General features: G+C 41.5%; 1 protein-coding gene across 1 annotated transcript in view; it reads left to right on the forward strand.

Moving 5' to 3' along the window:
• Positions 1–1,935: 1,935 nt before the first annotated feature.
• LOC311241135 (coatomer subunit beta'-like) overlaps positions 1,936–19,474 on the forward strand; it is an 89,540-nt gene continuing 72,001 nt past the window's right edge. The window contains exon 1 of the mRNA XM_084329849.1: positions 1,936–2,063. Within this exon, the coding sequence (XP_084185975.1) occupies positions 2,061–2,063 (3 nt within the window). The 5' untranslated portion in view covers positions 1,936–2,060. The remainder of the gene's footprint in view (positions 2,064–19,474) is intronic.

A 19,474-nucleotide genomic window follows, 5' to 3' on the forward strand; every position in this document is an offset into this window, starting at 1 on the left:
GAATGTAATGTTAACATATACAACCAAACAGTTTCTTTATGTTTTGATGATAAGACTCGCTATTGACATAATAACAACTTGTGTCACCGTCGATGTGAAGTTATCATGACAAAGACATCCAGGACAATGTCAACATTGCACTGAAAAATGCCAAAATGAACTGAATGATACTTAGACAACAGTCGTTAACATTCATAAACATCAATTCAAACAAACTGGTCAGACTACTGCTTGACCTTACTCCTAGAACCCACCTCACCCCTACCCACTTTGACAACCTAGGATGGCTTAGAGTAGACGACAGAGTACAGCAACTTGCAATGGGCCTGGTCTACAAGATACACTACACGACCAAGGTACCCATGTACATGACAAAATACTTCCCAAAGGTCAGTGAATACCACGATCACAACACCAGAGGGAGCTCCACAAATCATGTTAAACCCAGATTCGGCTCAAACAAGGGACTAAACACGTTTCGCAATTATGCCACATCAATGTGGAACGCCCTACCCAAAGCTGTAAAGGAATGTGAATCACTACCCACTTTCAAAAACACTCTCAAAAAACACCTAAGGGAGACTGCAACTCGAAACTGGCCCCTGTAAATGTCCGAACACAACCCCCTCCAATGTACAGTAAATTACCAAGTATGGTCTTGTCAATAATCCAATGTACAGTGTTGTTTGTACAGTTGTACAGTGTCCCCCACCCACCCCTCCTACCCAACCCCCCCCCCCCCACTCCTACCCAACCCCCCCCCCCACTCCTACCCAACCCCCCCCACCCACCCAACCACCTCCAATGTACAGTCCCCCCCCACCCCCACCTACCCAATCCAATGTACAGTTTCTACGCCTTCTGGACTCTTTTTGTATCACAAACAGTACTGTAATTGCAAATCTGGTATGTCATAAATGTATAGATGTAGCAGTACTGTCTATCTGTATGTCATGTATGTCATATATGTTACGATGAATTGAAAATGGGGGACCCTGATGTAAACAAGACGAAAGTCTTTCTCTGGTCTGCATCCCCTTAACAATTGTATGTATTGAGCTGTACTGTACTGTACCCATTCTGCAATCTGTTAATAAAGTTTTCATTCATTCATTCATTCATGCATATGTCCGATCATGTTAATGTCATGTTTATGAAAGTGTTATGTCAGCCTTTTCAACACTGCTTCAGTGTTTACAGACACTCTCACTACATCCACACTGTGATTATTGTGTTGTAAATTAGAGCAATTTTATTGTTGTTTATACAGATATTTTTAAGCTATTTCTGTTGGTTTTGTTGTACCTTTTGTCTGTACTTATTTTCTTTTATTCCGTCTATTTATGCTCATTTTATGTATATTTTACTGAATGTTCTGCTGAAATGTAGAATAGTATTATTATTATTATTATTATTATTATTATTATTATTATTATTATTATTATTATTATTATTATTAATATAATTAATATGAATGGATGGATTCATGAGTTTATTTCGAACATAAATTAAAAACAAATTACATGAAAACATTAAATAAAACAATAAAGTAATAAACAGATCATACAAAATAATAAATAAATAATAAATTATGAATGTGTGTGTTTTTTTTATAGGGAGCAGTTTTGCAACACTAATAGACTTACTTACAAATTACAATATAATATGGAGCTAAAATAAGATTCAACCAGAGTATGCTATATTGCTGATGAAAAAAAGCCAGCATTTTCTAAATCTCAGGATTTTATTTATTTTTTGGTGTGCGAGTACATGCATTTTACACTCGCAGTCTGCAAGTACCTGAGTTCTCCTGCGTGTGTCATTCATTCCTAGTAGTATCCACTACTCGGTGTCTGTGTACATTGGGGTGCAGCTGCAGGCTGTAGTACAGCGTGTTCTAGTTTTTCTACCGGATCTTGCGAAGCGCAAATGCAGGAAGCTCCATAGGATCCACGTCGTCAAACGATCCTCCGCCGAAATACACCACTCGAGAAGCCCTACGCGTGCAGCAGGAAGCCGGGGTGCACTTCACTAAAAACACCACCTGCAAACGTGGAAACATGGTAGGCAAAACAAAAAAGTGAATAATATTGTCGAGGTAAACTACTTTAGCAGGAGAATGCTTCTCTGTTTGTGTTCTTCATCGTGGCGCTGGGGAATGTAGGCTTCGTGCGTGGAAATTAATCTATCAAGTTTTGACATGGTAGCACAGAGAGGCCCACGTTGGTGTCATGTCACGTAACGTTGTTATTGTTGTAAGGCACGCGCACGAATACAAGCAAACATTGTTGACGTTACTTGGCCTAAACTTTCGACAGTCAACAACAAAGCGAAACTGAATTGCTGCAAATCCCACGCTCGACGGTGTTTGTTCAGGCATATTTATATTTCACGCCACATTTCTATAATTTTAACAGTCGACTCGATATACATTTCTGTTAGACCCTTGTTTTTTCCCCACCCGCGTACAACTAACCAGTCTCGGGACAAATGATTGTCATCCAAGCAGTCATGCACCTCTAATGTGGAATGAGATGTCTAAACAGACACGCCCCCTTATTAACCCAATGTGTTTTTAACACGTAGTTCAAGTCCTCTCGTTGCAAAATGAAAAAAGAGTGGGTCGTACTGAGTGTCAAGAAAAGTACATGAGACGACGACGTAGTGTACTTAATGGCTCTTAACACATTACTGAGTTGAAGTTTGAGTGCGATACACATTTAAATCCAAGACCCACACAAGCATATCTGACTGGCTACCATTTTATCTGAATATTTGGTAGCTTTCACTCAAACACAGACTACATCCTATTATGAAATGTAATTTGTCGAGAGACGTTCTACAAATTAAATCATTCATTCAAGCAAGCTCTCATTTATAATGTCATCGAGAGGTACATAAAACATACATAGGCCTACATAAAAAAAAATATATATATATATAGAAACGCAAAAGTCAATCAATTAAACAATTACAATTAATTAAAACAACTACAGACTGAAATGATTGACTATTGTAGCTTTAAACTGTCCAATTGATACTAAAGTATTGAGTTTTCATATGCTTTGCAAAACATTCCACGTACATTCCAAGCAGATCTTCCGAAATCAGTGCACACTCTGGGGACCTTAACACATTGACCGCCGGCAGGGGCGGACCTAGCACATTTGGCGCCCTAGGCGAGATTCACCACTGCGCCGCCGTGGCTTTTGCCTCTTCATAGTTCTCTAACGTTAGTCTTTCTTTCCGCAACGCTCAATTCTATAAACACTTGACCGATACCCTTCAATGCACAGCGCTCTAGCATGTTCTGACTGTGGACACCTAAAGCTGAGGCTCAGACCGACCGACCGTTTTAGATTTTTGGCTCATTTTTTCCTTATGTTAGAATTTTTTTTATGTAAAAATAATGGTTGCAGATATAGAGGAGGGCGCCAAAACTGCACAGAGAAAAAAAAAATTAAAAATGTTGTGTAAATGTATGGCCGTTTGTGCCAGCGCTTTGTTCAATGGAGAGAATGCTGTGTTTGCGAGTGCTAAAACTATATTAAATATTATAGCTATGTGGATCTAATAACGTTGTCGATTGTCAGTGACAGATCATTTTTTCATCCGTACATTTCCGTTTTATACCGTGGTGAATATGAGTATAGTTTGAGTGATTCTGAGTAATCCCAGGAAAAGACGCGAAAACAGCCCTTTAGTTAAATCCACTTATAACGTTGCCATTTTTCGCCTGATTATCGAATCTTCCTGAAATCAACGCTAGATTATCGTTATTATGTCTCCTCATACACGCATGAAAGGGGGCTTGTAGCGGGGCGCCCCTCCGTGCTGTGATGTGACCAACGGGAAACAGCACACACACATTCCACACACACAGCTTCGATCGCGGGAGAAAAAAATATCAGATCAACGCAAGATTGGATATATACTGTACTTAAATCCAATTATCTGATCGCCATTTCAAGTACTGGTCGCGGTAGTCTGTCCCACGTTATCCGGCATTGCATATGAACGAGGGGGGGGGCAGACTAGTTGATGCATCGTTGTAAGCGCTTGTCTTGCCAGAGTATTTAAACCCCGCCCGCACGGCTCAGCTCGGCCCAGAAAACAAACTACATCGTTTCAAATGGAGTGCAATAGAGGCCGCAAGGCGTTAGGTGGCGGTATTGACTGTCTGTGATTTCAGACACACTCAGAACAGCCTGCACAGGCTGCCCCGATGAATTATGAATGGCAATAGCAAATAAAAGAAAAACGGATCCAATAACGAGTATACTCGTTGTCTGGCGCTCAGCGATTGGCGGGCTAACACGAGTTAACTCATTGTTGGTGCAGAAAGGGTTAACACAATGGAGGCCAAACCCGAGATAAGTCGGGTTAACTCGCCAGCGGTTGGGCGCCAGACCCGAGATTTCTCGGATTTTGGTCGTTTATTTCTTTTATTCGATATTTCCCTTCATTATCCATCCAGGGAGCCTGTGTTATCATTGGGAATGGGTCTGAGATCGCAAAAGTCCAATACCGCCGCCTGGTGGGTTGCGGCCTGTATTGCACATCCTTTGAAAGTCTGTATTCGGGTGTGCGTTGATGAACTAGGTCCGGGCGGACTTTTCCTTGTCGGGCATGGCGAGCTCTTATAACCCATGGATTTATAACTAAGAATCAAACTCTCCCGATTCATGTTCTTTGGTGGATTATGTTATGGACACGATCGACATCAATACTTGGAATGGCAATCAGATAATTGGAATATTCTTTTTGGGTTACATCCTAATCAAGGTAAGGGCTATATTAGGCCTGCCGCGATAAGCAATAAATCGATTAATTGCCGCGATAATTAAAATGAATGCAATGATTTTGACGGGCGCGATTAATTGCTATTTGCGCGTTTGTTTTAATGAGGCGGACCCAGTGCCCCTTGTCAGTCACTGTCCGTGTTGGGAGGCGGGCCGCTGGCTTTACTACAGAGCACAGCACAGGAGCTCCGTGGGGCTAACGTTACCCCTCATTGTGTCTATTCTACTAGCATTAACGTTACTCATACAAACAGAGTAAACACAGTTTTCAATCAATCAATCAATAACAACATTAACGAGACCCTCGTTGTGTCTATTCTGCTAACGCTAACGTTACCTCTCATTGTGTCTATTCTACAAGCGTTAACGTTAGCTAGGCTGTCTATGCTAACGTTAACGTTAGCATTAGGCTAACAAGCTGTAACGTTACCAGTCGCGTCTATTTGCTAACGTTAGCATTAGGTAATAACCGGTTTAAAATGGATGGTGATTACCTCACGTTGTGTCTATTCTACTAGCATTAACGTTACTCATACAAACAATCAATAGCGAGTTATATTGATCACGCTATGTACGATAGCCATGCTAAAACGCTAGCACAACATTAGCACCTAACCTAACAACAAGCCTTAACAAGTCAGCGATCTTTTTGCGAGACTAAACTCTCCGCTCGGTGGCAAATTGTGTTGATGTCGGTTTTGTTTAATCAATAAATGAGGCAGAATACACAGTGACTGTATCCTTTGTTTATTGCACTTGTGCCTGCTGCAAACATAATGATTATGAAATCCTAGAGACGCGTCTCTATTCTGACCAATCAGTGGTCTGCAGTGTTTCACGTGACTTTTCTGGTACCCAAAGTACCTGATAATCACAACAATACTTCCGGTCCGGTCGGTGGGCTTCAAAATAAAAGTCTAAAACACAGGAAAAGACGGAGCGGTGGGCTTCAAAATAAAAGTTTTGGGAAATAAATTTCTCAAAAAAAAATTCTCTAACCGGTCGCAATAATATCGCTTATCGCGATATTTTCGGGGGCAATTAATCGCCCAGCAAAATGTGTTATCGTGGCAGGCCTAGGCTATATCATATATGGTATCAATCTTGCGTTGTTCCAATAATTCCTTCATTGCGATCGGAGGGTATGTGTAATGTACTGTGTAACGTATTCCGTTGGTGACGATCAAAGCATAAAACCCACCCTTTCATGCATTCATGATTGATGAAACATAATACAGATAATATAGAGTTGATTTCGAAATAATAATAATAATAATAATAATAATAATAATAATAATAATAATAATAATAATAATAATAATAATAATAACTTTATTTGTATAGCACTTTTCATACAGAGGTTGCAGTTCAAAGTGCTTCACAACATAACAGTAAAAAATACAGGCATAAGCGAGCATAAAAAGATAGACAAGTAGAATCACAGTGTTTCACATTAGGATCTAGCATCCCAATAGGCTCTCCGCTTACAGTTTTCAGTAACACAAATAGTAAAAATAGTTTAAAATGATTCAGTTTAAAAATAGTCAAAAAATTATAAAATAGAACTGACATAAAAAATACAGGCATGAGCGAGCATAGCAAGATATGGCAAATAATCACAGTGTTTCACATTTGGATCTAGCAAATAATAAAAATTGTTTAAAATGATTTAGTTTAAAAATAGTCATCAGTAAGAAGTAAAAGGTGCAATAACCGACACATGAATTTGATAGGCAGTGTATAAGAGTAGGCAGGGTAAGAATAGTGCAGGTAAATACAAGTTGTGTCAGGATATCCCTGATGTTTCCTCTTGCCACTAGGTGGTAGCAGATATCTATCAGTGAAATGCCTGAGCAAAGAGATAGGTTAAGCTGTCTTTTAAAGATGTCTAGCGAGTTGGCTTCCCTGATGTTTTGGGGTAGTTTGTTCCATAGTTTTGGGGCATAGTTGATAAAGGCTGCATTACCGATCCTCTTTTGACTGCTTCTGGGAGCCTCTAGTAGTCCAGCAGCTGATGATCGCAGTGTTCTTGCTGGTGTGTAATTTATTAGAGTGTTGGCGATGTAGCTAGGTCCCTGTCCATTTAGAGCTTTGTATGTAAGGAGAAGGACCTTAAAGTCAATTCTAAATGTTACAGGAAGCCAGTGTAAAGCAGCTAAGACTGGACTAATGTGCTCTCTCCTTTTGGTTCTAGTTAGCAGTCGGGCTGCAGAGTTTTGGATTAGCTGAGGCCTCTCTGTGGTTTTCTTAGGGAGACCTGTGAAAAGTGCATTACAGTAGTCTAACCGGCTAGATATGAATGCATGAATTAGCTTCTCAGCATCGTTCTGATTAATAAATGGTCGTACTTTTGCTATATTTCTGAGATGGAAGAACGATGTTTTCGTCACTTTGCTAATATGAGAATTGAAGTTCAGTTCTGAATCTATGATAACCCCAAGACTAGTGACCTCAGATTTGATCCAAGGGGTTAGTCCCCCCAGGTTCTTTATTAATGTTTCTTTTTTAGTTTTGGAGCCGATAATTAGAATTTCAGTTTTGTTCTCGTTTAGTTTCAGGAAGTTCTTACTCATCCATTTATTTATTGCCAGTAAGCAGTCTGTAATGGAGCTAATCGCTGTATCATTTGGTTCAGCAGATATGTACAGTTGTGTATCATCCGCATAGCTATGGAAATCTACATTATGTTCTCTGATGATATCACCCAGCGGTAACATGTAAAGGGAGAAGAGTAAAGGACCTAAGCAATAGTCCTAGCAATAGAAATAGTAGCGTATACAGGCGAGAAACGGCACGGTTTTTAGTGAAATGCATGTATTGCTGCATAGCGTAGTTTTCTGGGATTAGACAGGATTACTCTAAAACCATACTCATATTCACCACGGTATAAAACGGGAATGTATGGATGAGAAAATTATTTCTTATTCACAAATTGAACGATAGATACTCGATGTCAAATGGGCAATATTATTATATCCATAGCTATATAATATAGTTTTAGCCCTGCAAACACAGCCACGTATATAAGCTCTGGCCTTTCAACAGTAACAGTAAACAGCGCCCTCTGGCTAGCATGCAGCCAGATAGCTTTCTACTGAACGCACAGAGAGGAAACTGGTATCTATCTTCTTGTCTCTCTCTGGAGCAGACTGTAAGCTAATTTCACAAAATGTTGGTGTGTTCTTTTAAGTGTAAGCCAATGATAAGGTCCAGAGTTCCAGTCCGGTAATGAAGCGATGCTTTGGTGTGTGTGTGCGCATCAGCTCCCCAGTATCATGCATTCTACTTTGACGTGGACAGCTACGATTTCTAAGAGCTGGATCTGTAGTTGAGAGGAGTTGATGCAGGTCATCCTAAAAAAAAATCTGGGTACACCTCCCTTCTAGTCCGGTATCTGCTAGGTCAGCTATAGCTATCCCATTTCACATTCAGATGTTATTGTCACATCTTCATATACTGTTTACAGCATAGGCAACCAAAATTCCTTTTGTTCTGGCTCATCAGCCTCGTAGTAGCATCATCAATAATGTTGAGGACCAAAAAAATAAATTGATAAAATTATGTAAAAATAGCAGCATAAGTAAGGGATAATGTATAGCTACGAGGTCATTGTCGCAAAATAATTGACCGACACAGAGTTTAAAATACCGAGCCGCCTCGGCGAGGTGTTTTAAACGTCAGTGAAGGTCAATTATTTTGCGACAATGATCGAGTATAGCTATACATTATCCCGCTTATTACATGGCTAACTTACTAACAATATACCTAATTCATTTTACATCGACTCGCAACAGTAACACTGGTTCTGGCTCCACTGAGTGCTCGTCGCTCCGCCCCCCAGCAGCTTCCCCGGCAGCCGGCAGTTTGCACTGATGTCAGTGGGCTTGATTGCGAACAGCTGCGCACAGCGGTCATTATTGTGGGCTTGATTGCGAACAGCTGCGCACAGCGGTCATTATTGTCCCACAGCGGTCATTATTGTCTGATAACTGACCTCTGACGCGCGCTATTGACCAATCACAAGCAAGCATTTTGGCGAATGTGAAAACGCCATGTAATAAGCAACAATAAAATGGCACTAATTTGCAATACAATAATCACAGTGTAATAATCACAGTGTGGGTGTAGTGGGTGCAAAGTGGCAGTAGAATCAATGATAGAATAGCTCTAGGCTATAACATAACAATCACTGCATGGGTGTAGTTATTTGTTCATGAGTCGGACTGCCTGTTGATGGGGGGGGGGGGCCTGTCCAGGAGGTTGTCTTTGATAACGCTGTGGGCTTTGCTGACACACTGTCCGTAGGGCTGACCTTCTATTTTTTTTGGAATTCGAAGCTTCTGGGCCGAGATTCGATTTTAATTCGAAGCTTCGGGAAAAGAAATTTATTAATTTTTTTTTTAATTTCTTTTATGTTGTGGGACTTGTACAGCACTTTGTTCAACTTTGTCAGTGCTGTAAACAGGGGAGGAAACTAACTTTTTGGCTTACCAGCCAACTGGCGAGTATCTGATTTTTTTTACCAGACAAACTGATTTTTTACCAGCCAAAAAAAATCGCTAATTGTGATAATTACTTCTTTGTATGTCTTCGTCTAAATTGATTTTCAATCATAGTAAAAATCACACCGTGTCTCTACTCTTTAAAATATTTATTAGCATAAAACATTAATAACAGTCTCTACTCTTCACAATATTAGCATACAACATGTATTAATCACACTGTCTCTACTCTTCAAAATATTAGGATATCACATATTAACATGAAAGAGGGAACTATTCTGGACTGGGTTGGGTTGAACTAGGCAGTGAAAGATGCTGGGCTGGGCTGGCATTTCACTGTAATGTAATAGCTAAATAAAACAACTTGACTTGTTACATTTGCACTCTGGTTGGATACCAAACGTATTCTGGTTGTACTGTACTTGTGCTGTATGATGACAATACATTGGAACCGAATCTCATGACAAGTTGACAACGCTAGGGGTTCAGCAGGTGTATTCTGAATGCCAAGTATGACAACATCACCGTTGTGAAGGGCATATGGGCGAGTGGTGATATGGGAGGAAACCCGGTAATAATAAAATGTCACTCGGCTGCATTTAAGCAAAGCCGCTCAGTATAGTCCACTATGTTGAATGCGCGTTATGGTAGCTTGATGCTAGGTAGCTAGCCGGCTAATGCTGGTTAGCCTCACGTCCACTTGTCATTCTCATCCGACTCGAAGGAGAACGTCGTGTGCTGTTGTTCGTCCCCATGTCAGACCGCACTGATATCCGAAAGCGACGACTCGACATGCAATTATTTTCATCCACAATGTGTTTTTGTCTAAGTGTGTCTACGTTGTCAAGCCGGTGACAGGAGTTTGTAGGTCTGCGCGCAGTGGTCTGTCCACTTCCCCTAGATGCGCGACATCGTCTAGAAAACGAGTGTTCATTGGAGGAGCTTAGAGCGCATCTGTACAACGATGATGTTCATTGGTTATGGTCGGATTATTATGAGGCACAAATGGGAAGAATCAAGGGGGGAGTCAGATTTCGGCTTGTGCCAGTGAGCGAATCAGAAGATTGCAGAATGATTTTTTTGTTTTGTTTTGTAATTACTAGTACTCGCCAGACTGGCGAGTGCTCTTCATGAATCACTCGCCAAACGTAAAAAATACTCGCATTTGGCGAGTAAAGTGGCCTAATTTCCTCCCCTGGCTGTAAAGTTTAAACAAAGTTTAAACAAACTAAACACTTTGCTTCCATGAAATATTGTAAGGCTATGTGTCCACTCAAAGCCTTTTTTTCAAGGCGGCCCGCTTTGAAAAAATAAGAAAAAAAAGCTGCAAGCGGTTTTCTGGGTCTCCCCAGAGCTCGCGCCAGCCGCGGCTCCGCCCCTTCCTCGATGAGTTACATTGATGAGCGCGCTCATTTCCCAAAAGTTGAACGAGTTTCAACTTTATGAGCTGAGAGCGCTCCGACCAAAAACGCTGCCGCCCAGAGCTCATAAAACGCGAGGCGCGTCGCTGGGAAGAGGAGCGCGCCTGCCGCTTCTCCAGCATAGAAATTAATGACAGAAAGGAGCTGGCAACTCATAAAACGTCCCCTATGGACACAAGCCCTAAGCCGTCATTTGAGGCTTTATAAAAGCAGCACAATGAACACAAATCTGTCAGTGCCGAGTCCGACCTCATATTAAATAACAAACGGCATTGCTTGTTGTAATTAACAAAGAGAGGCAGAGTTGATTTTGAAAAAAATTATAAAAAAATATTCATATATATATATATATATTTTTTTTTAACATAATCGAATTTTATTTTCATATTCGAAGCCCATGCCCATCGAACGAAGCTTCGAAGTATTTAAGACAACCCTAGCTGTCTGTTGCCGTAATTTTCGCACTATAAACCGCACCTGAATATAAGCCACAGCAGCTAAATTGAATGATGTGTACATATATAAGCCGCACTGGACTATAAGCTGCAGGTGTTTTAATGTTTAATTACCATTAGGGATGCCCCGATCACGTTTTTTGCCACCGATACCGATCACCGATCGTCGTGATCCATATCGGCCGATACCGATCCGATACCGATTGTTTTTGATTAAAAAGAAATTAAAACTTATTTTATATAAAAAGTTTTTTTTTTTTTTTTTTATAAAATATATATATTATATAATTAGACTTGTACTTGTATTATCTGCGACTGCGAGACATCGCCACCACGCAACAAGTCAAAATGCTCACTATCTGCAAACAGCTCCACTGTCTGTGTGTACTCTAGTAGCCCAGCTCAAAAGGATTCTCCGGCGCTGCAGCGGGACCCCATTGGTAACGTTAAGTGCTTTGGTCGTTTCACATTCAGCAAGCCCTCAGCTCGAATACGCATTAAATCAATGTTATAAGACATTGATATCAAGAGCTATCTGTAGCTACTGCTAGCCGGCTAGATGACGTTAAGACAGAACTTTAGTTCAATGGGACATTTCGTTTTGAACAGTAAACGAACGTCAGCTAACGCAAGCTAACTGAGGTATGAACATGAACTACTAGACTTTCTGGATCATTTGTTGATATCAGGAGCTATCGGTAGCTAGCCGGCTAAATACCGTTAGACAATGCCTACTAAACGTGAATAGTTGACTGGGTAATTTTGTTTAAACAGTAACGATAGCTAGGTAGCTAACGTTAGCGCAGGTCGAATGCAGTGCACTACAGACTCGAGCAGAGGAGCCGCACCTCTTTGTTTACAAACTCTACACGGGGGCGGGCGGGGCTAGGGAGGAGGAGCAGCGGCAGTTTGCAGGTCGTGTGTGTCTGAGACAGACAGCGAGTGAGAGCTTCGCTTGATCGGTTTCCGCTATCGGCGAATATGACTAATTATCGGAATTCACAGATTGCATATTTATACTGAGTATCGGCCGATAACGATCGGTGGCCGATCGATCGGGGCATCCCTAATTACCATATGTAAGGGTTCGTGCACAGAGGGGATTGTCGGGAAAGAGATGGCTGTTTGAGGAAGCTCCCATTTATTAACTTGCAGCAGCTGTGTGCCTGTGAGAGAAGAGCGAGTGAGAGTTAAAGGTGGTGGACTGTAACCTGTAAAATCCATAGATTTAGGAGGTCCCCTAGTGGCCGTTAGCTGTAAAAATCCATAGATTAGCCGCACCATTATATAAGCCGCAGGGTCGAAAAATGGGGGGGAAAAGGCGCGGTTTATAGTCCGAAGATTACAGTATATATTTCTGTCAGGGATCACGCACGTCATTAGCTGAACCATTTATTGTGATGGCAGTATATTCTGCAATGGCGATACAGTTATTTAGCTGTGTGGTTCTACTCTTAGAGTTGCTACCTGCTGCAAGTGGTTAAAGCAACAAACGGCAAAACAACTTAGACAGAAGATAAAGCATAATGGTATACTGACACTGAACAGCAGGGAGCATGTGAACAAATCCCCCATAGGCCGGGGATGTAACTTACAGAGTACAACACTAGAACCAAAGTCAAGTCAAGTCAAGCGTTTTAATTGTCACGGCATACAGGTATACAATGAAATGCGGGTGGTCTTTCCCGCAACGATGTGCAATATTCAGTGGTACAACATATAATAGAATCAAAATGAAAAACAACATTGTGCAGTAAACAGGTAACAGGTAACATGGAGTGACATCTCGGTATCTGTACATAGTTATTTACAGAGCATGGGACATGCTAGTTAGCTTTGGTAGTGCAATACACTGTTCCTGTTATTCTAATTTAAAGTGTCCTTTCCTTTGGCCATACGTGTGCGTGTGTGCGACATGAGTGTGTGCCCGCTCATGTTAAAGTGTTAAGTGGCTGCTCGTGTGTGAGCGTGCACAGCGTGCGTGTCGTGTATGTGTTCATGTGTGCTTGTGTGTGGATAGTTCAATGTTCTGAGCACTCAATGTTCATTGTTCATGGCTCTGATGGCCTGGGGGAAGAAGCTGAGCCTAAGCCGCTCTGTCCTAGTAGCTGGGGTTCGCAGGCGTCTGCCTGACCTCAGCAGCTGAAACAGGCTGTTATTGGGGTGGTGAGGGTCTTTCATTATCCTGCAGGCTCTGGATTTGCACCTCTTGTTGTATAGAACCTGCAGGGGGGGTAGTGCAATACCCGTGGTACGCTCGGCTGAGCGCACCACTCTCTGTAGGGCCTTCTTGTCCTGTGCCGTGCTGTTTCCATACCAGGCAGTGATGTTTCCGGTCAGGATGCTCTCTACAGCTCCTGAGTAGAAGGACTGGAGTATCTTCCCCGATACTCTGAACTTCCTTAACTGTCTCAGGTGGTAGAGGCGCTGTTTCGCCTTCTTTACTACTGTGTCTATGTGTGTTGACCATGTCAGGTCCTCTGAGATGTGGACCCCCAGGCAGGGACCGAAATTAGAGAGCGCCACCCGCCATTTGCGCTCAGTTTTTACGTTTGGCGCCTCCCACTGAGACGTCTGAGCGCCGTGTGGCGCTCAATCAAATAGTCATGTGAAAACCGAAAATCATGATCAAATTCTTTAGCGGAGTTCTCACTCGCTGTCTCAGCAGACATGAAGCGCGCACCGCGCACTGCTGCTGCTACCCCCTCCCCACCTGTTTCTGTATGCTGCATGTAAACAGAGGCTATTGCCTCCGAGTCACCGTGACGTTAGTTAGCACTTAGCACTGCTGCTCCTACCCCTGTATGCCTGCATGTAAACAGAGGCTATTGCCTCACCGTGACGTTAGTCTAGTCAGTGTGGGACCTTCGTGAGATAACGTTAGCTACCGTTACAAAATGACCCAGTCAACTATTCACTTAGTTTAATACACAAGGCATTGTGTAACGTTATCCAGCCGGCTAGCTACGGATAGCTCCCGACATCAACAAATCCTCCAGCAATAGTCCAGTGCATAATACCTCCGTTGGCTAGGTAACTAGTCACTACGAAATGTCGCAGTAAACTAAATAGTTCACTGAGGCGTTGTCCCAACGCCATCCAGCAGTAGCTACAGATAGCTCTTGGCATCAATGTCCTACAACATAACAACAACAACATGCGTATTCGAGTCCCTGGTTTACATCGCATGAGTGAGGGCTGCTGACTAGGGTCCAGGTGCAGCGCCGGAGAATTCTTTTGCATGCTGAATGTAGCGTTTAGGGTCCAGCTGCACCCCCGGAGAACCCTTGCTGGAGCTGGAGGCCACTCGAGTATACACACAGACAGTGGAGCTGTTTGCAGACAGCGAGGTGGCGATGTCTCGCAGATAACACAACCACAAGTATGATTATATAATATATATATTTTATTAAAAAAAAATATATATAAAATAATAATAAAAAAAAATTTATCAAAAAAAAGTTGGCGGGTAAGAAATATGCTTGGCGGGTAGATTCTTCCCATCTACCCGCCACTGGCCGGTGAGTCAAAAAGTAAATTTCGCTCCCTGCCCCCAGGTACTTAAAGCTGCTCACCCTGTCCACGGTAGCCCCGTTAATCATCAGTGGTGTGTGCGTCTCCTGCTGTCCTCTCCTATAATCCACGATCAGCTCCTTGGTTTTACCAATGTTCAGGAGCAGGCTGTTGTCCTGGCACCAGCGTTCCAGTCAGGGTTAGAAATTAACATTTTTTTTCAAGGGCTTTTTTTGCCCCCCTTAATTGATTTTCGGGGGCTTTTTTTGTATTTCGGGGGCACTGAATTTTTATGATAAACGGTAGGGGTGGGACGGTTCACAAAATGGACGGTTTGGTTCATATCACGAATTTGGGGTCACGGTTTTCAGTTCGATATACGTTAATTTTTATTAAAAAAAATTTAACACTCAAATCTAAAAGTCAAGATAGACTGCGCTCACAAATTATAACACTGGGTGCTGAAATCCCGTCGAGTATAATAGAAAAAGAAAGCAATACGCTTGGACCAGCACTCACAGATTTTGGTATATTTAATGGCAGCCTGAAACAAACATGTTTCGGAACATAATCGTTCCGAAACATGTTTGTTTCAGGCTGCCATTAAATATACCAAAATCTGTGAGTGCTGGTCCAAGCGTATTGCTTTTTTTTTTCTATAACACTCAAATCTAAACATGTTTCTCATTTATTAAAAATAAAATAAAAGGTTTACAGTGTTTACAGCCTTAAATAATGTTTGGCACACAAAGACCGAACTGACTGAAAAATATAGGCTACATTTGTCAAAGTATTAATTTAGTGCAAACAAACAATATGCTCAGCCAGCACTAGACTTTCCTTTCTTTAATTAATATAAACACACAAAAACAATGTCAACCATGTTTAAATTCCCTGCTTGTCAGTTCTTAATGGAAAGATTCGTTTTCTGCTTGAAATTATTATGTTTCTGTCTACATATATTTAGACTAACATTATTTAAATATTGAGTGCAACTGTGGTGGATTACGTAATTCGGTGAGTTGGAACTATCTATGGGTTGGCGCCGGGTCCCCACGGACATTTTAGCGTGTGGCACCGCCACCTTCAGCTCCGGTCACGTTAGGAGCAGTTCATAACGTCAACAAGCAGCGCGAAAGCGGCAATAGTCCCGGTTGGAGTTAGTAAAACACAGTTGTATGTTAGCCTTCTTGGATGTTGAATAAACGCCTATCATTGTCTTTAAACACCCCGCCTCTCAGACTCCCATTTCCTCCTCTGCTACAGTAGCTAGTAGCTACGGTGTTAGCTGTTGTTGTGAAGGGCTAGCTAGCTAACAGCTACAAACATTGTACAAACTGCTAACGCTATGGCAAGATGTGTGTAGGCCTATGTAATGTTAATGGCTATGTTTTTAAAGTCGTAATGAAGATTGATTTATATTGTGCGTGCCATTTTTACACAAACTGACTAGCACCTGGCTGCTGCTGCAGCCAGTGCAGAACACCGGCTCCGCCAAATGATTTTTTTTATTTGCGCGTCATCTGAACCGTATACGATACACAGACGCTCCATTACCGGATAAATATATATATATAATTAGTAAACTTTAAGCATTAAGTGCCCCCCTTAACTGCTTTTCGAGGGCATTTTATCCATTTTCAAGGGCATTATGCCCCAAGCCCCCGTTAATTTCGAACCCTGGTTCCAGTACCTCAACCTCCTCCCGGTAGGCCTTCTCGTCGTTGTCCGAGATCAGCCCCACCACCACCGTGTCGTCTGCGAACTTCACTATGGAGTTGGAGCTGAACTTGGCCACACAATCGTGTGTGTAGAGTGAGTACAGCAGGGGGCTCAGAACACAGCCCTGGGGGGACCCGATGCTCAGGGTGATGGTGTTGGAGGTCTGACCCCCCCACCCTGACCGCCTGGGGTCTTTCGCTCAGAAAGTCCAGTACCCAGGCGCTCAGGGCGGAGCTCAGACCTAGCTCGATCAGCTTGTCCACCAATCTGGAAAGCAGGTGTTGGTGGGGGAAAACCTTACTTGCAGGTTACAGCAGCAGTAACACTTGGCACTAGGGATGGGTATCGTTAGGATTTTATCGATACTACTACTCTTATCGATACTGCTTAACGGTTCGGTACTTTATCGATACTCTTATCGGTTCTTTTTGGTTATTTTTTTGCAAGAAAAAAAGACAATTAATTAAGAACAGAATCAACATTGCTTTATTATTTATAAATACAACTTTATAAATAAGTATTATAAATAAATATAATTTCTTCAGCAACAGCAATGTTCTTTTATATATCTTTATAAATAAATATAATAAATTAATATAATTTCTTCAGCAACAGCAGCAACAATGTTTTAAATGTGTCTGACTCTGAATTATAGACTTTTTATAATAAACAACAAATGCAAAAGGCTAACAGAACTGTGACACTCGTTCACCCTATCCTCTGTCATCCTTCCTCTAGCTGCTAGGGAGAAAGGACTTTGGGTGGTGGAGGGAGGTAGAGGGAGGATGTGTGGTGGCCCTGGGCTCACTGGGCTGGGACATAGTGGCTGACGCCTCAGCTTGACGATCTATAAAAAGTTTAGATTGTAGTATTTGTAGCTAAACAATTGTTTTGTTTATTAGCCTATTTGTAATAATTCGTTATTAGCCTAGGCAACTCCGTATCTTGGCTTACGGCTGCAGTGGATGCAGATGGAACACTGCGCGCAAGGCAGTCGAATACGCGCATTTCTGCACACTAATATCATGTTTTGCCAACAGATGTTTTGATAAATTGATTTGCTCGTATTGCCACCCTTACTGGCAAATGTTTTGTTGCACTTGTGGCAACGTGCATTGTCGGCATTGACCCTTGTAAAGTATATCCATACTTTAGAACGCTTCGCTCTATCCGCCATGATCACGACTCAGTGCATGCAGAGCTGCTGTCTGTGTGCAGCGCGCTATATAGCACGGGGCGTCGGGGACAGAACTTTCATTAAGGAGTACCCGTATGTAGTACCCGTATGTCTATGTGTAGCACTAGCGAGCGACTCGCGAGGAGTGTGTGTAATAATTGACTCGCTGGCTGCGGCTCGCTTCTCGTGCAGAGACAGAGAGAGGATCGTTCGCAACTTTTAAATAATAATAATAATAATAATAATAATTTCTCTAGAGTATCGATAGCAGTACCGAGGACGTCAGAGCTTATAAATACTCCGGTATTTTCTAATATAGTACCGGTTCCCGTTTAAAACCGGGGTCCGGGGGGCATCCCTACTTGGCACAATATCGTCAGCGAACAGAGTGTGTGAACGCGGAGGTCTTTAAATAGACCAGTGGTGCCCAACCAGTCGATCGCGATCGACAGGTAGATCGCGGGTTGATTTCAAGTAGATCTTGATTAATAAAATCAATCAACTCTGCCTCTCCTTGTTAACTACAACAAGCAATGCTGTTTGTTATTTAAGATGAGGTCGGACTCGGCACTGACAGATTTGTGTTCATTATGCTGCTTTTATAAAGCCTCAAATGACTGCTTACAATATACAATTTTGGCTGGTAGCTCTCGGCTAGGTGGTAAATTAAAAAGTAGATCTTGGTTCAAAAAAGGTTAGGCACCCCTGAAATAGACCATCAAATCAGTGTAGGTGTCCTGCCAGAATTTTTTTCCCCCCCATTTTGTTGATGAGAAGGTCATTGTTGTGTTTGACAACCATCTCTGGTGATAATATCGTTGGCCATCAATAGTATTCTCATGATGTGTCTTGCCGTCCAAAATATGATGCAGTGTGCCACAGCTTATTGGTCATGGTTGTCATTTAATGATAATCACCTGCTAGTTGATTTACAGTCACCCACTGTTTGCCGACCAATATGTCTGCAGTGGAATGCCATTAAATACTAGGTCACTAGGCTTGGTAGGCAGTGGTGCCACTGGTGAGTATAGCTTTCTTGAGTTGTCGTGGGCCTAAATACAATTAGACATCTGTGATGGGAGGAGTCCACTAGATAATCCCATTTCCACCCAAGCCAGGATTTCCGTGCAAGCTCTTACCCTAGTTTAATTGCCATAAGGCAGTGTGCCTGGCTGTTGCCTTGATGTTAGCTCATGCTAGGGCTGGGCGATTAATCGATTTTTCAATTAATTCGAATTAATGATCTAGGATGATTTTGAAAAATTAAAATCCATTTTCAAAAAATATATATATATATATATATATTTTTTTTATTCACCTTTTATTTTACAAAAAGTGATGTTTGGTGAAAGTTAGATTTGCACTTTATTAATCCCAATAGGGCAATTCATTCTTGTTTGATGATCAAGAGGCACATTTTATTTGTTTTAAGTGAAGTTTGGTGAAAAAGCAATTATTGCACTATTAATCCCAATAGGTACATTCATCTTTGTTTGATCAAGAGTAACCTTTTATATATATATATATATATATATATATATATATATATATATATATATATATATATATATATATATATATATATATATATATATTATTTTTTTTAAGTGAAGATTGGTGAAAGTTAGGTTTACACTTCAATCCCAATAGGGAAATTCATCTTGCTTTGATAATTCTTTTGTGTCAAATAAAAACAAAGGTTATTTGAATGATTTCCTTGGCGTTTCTAGTTTTCAAGAGAGAAAAAAATCAGAGATTTTATTTTTAGGCCGTATCGCCCAGCCCTAGCTCATGCCTATTTTGAGGTTGTAAAGAAAATGTATGTTAAAAATATTAAGCTATGTTAAAGGAACACGCCAACATTATGGGAAATACCACCGTT

The sequence above is a fragment of the Notolepis coatsorum genome (genome assembly GCF_963971535.1).
Source record: "Notolepis coatsorum genome assembly, chromosome: 1".
NCBI lineage: Eukaryota > Metazoa > Chordata > Actinopteri > Aulopiformes > Paralepididae > Notolepis > Notolepis coatsorum.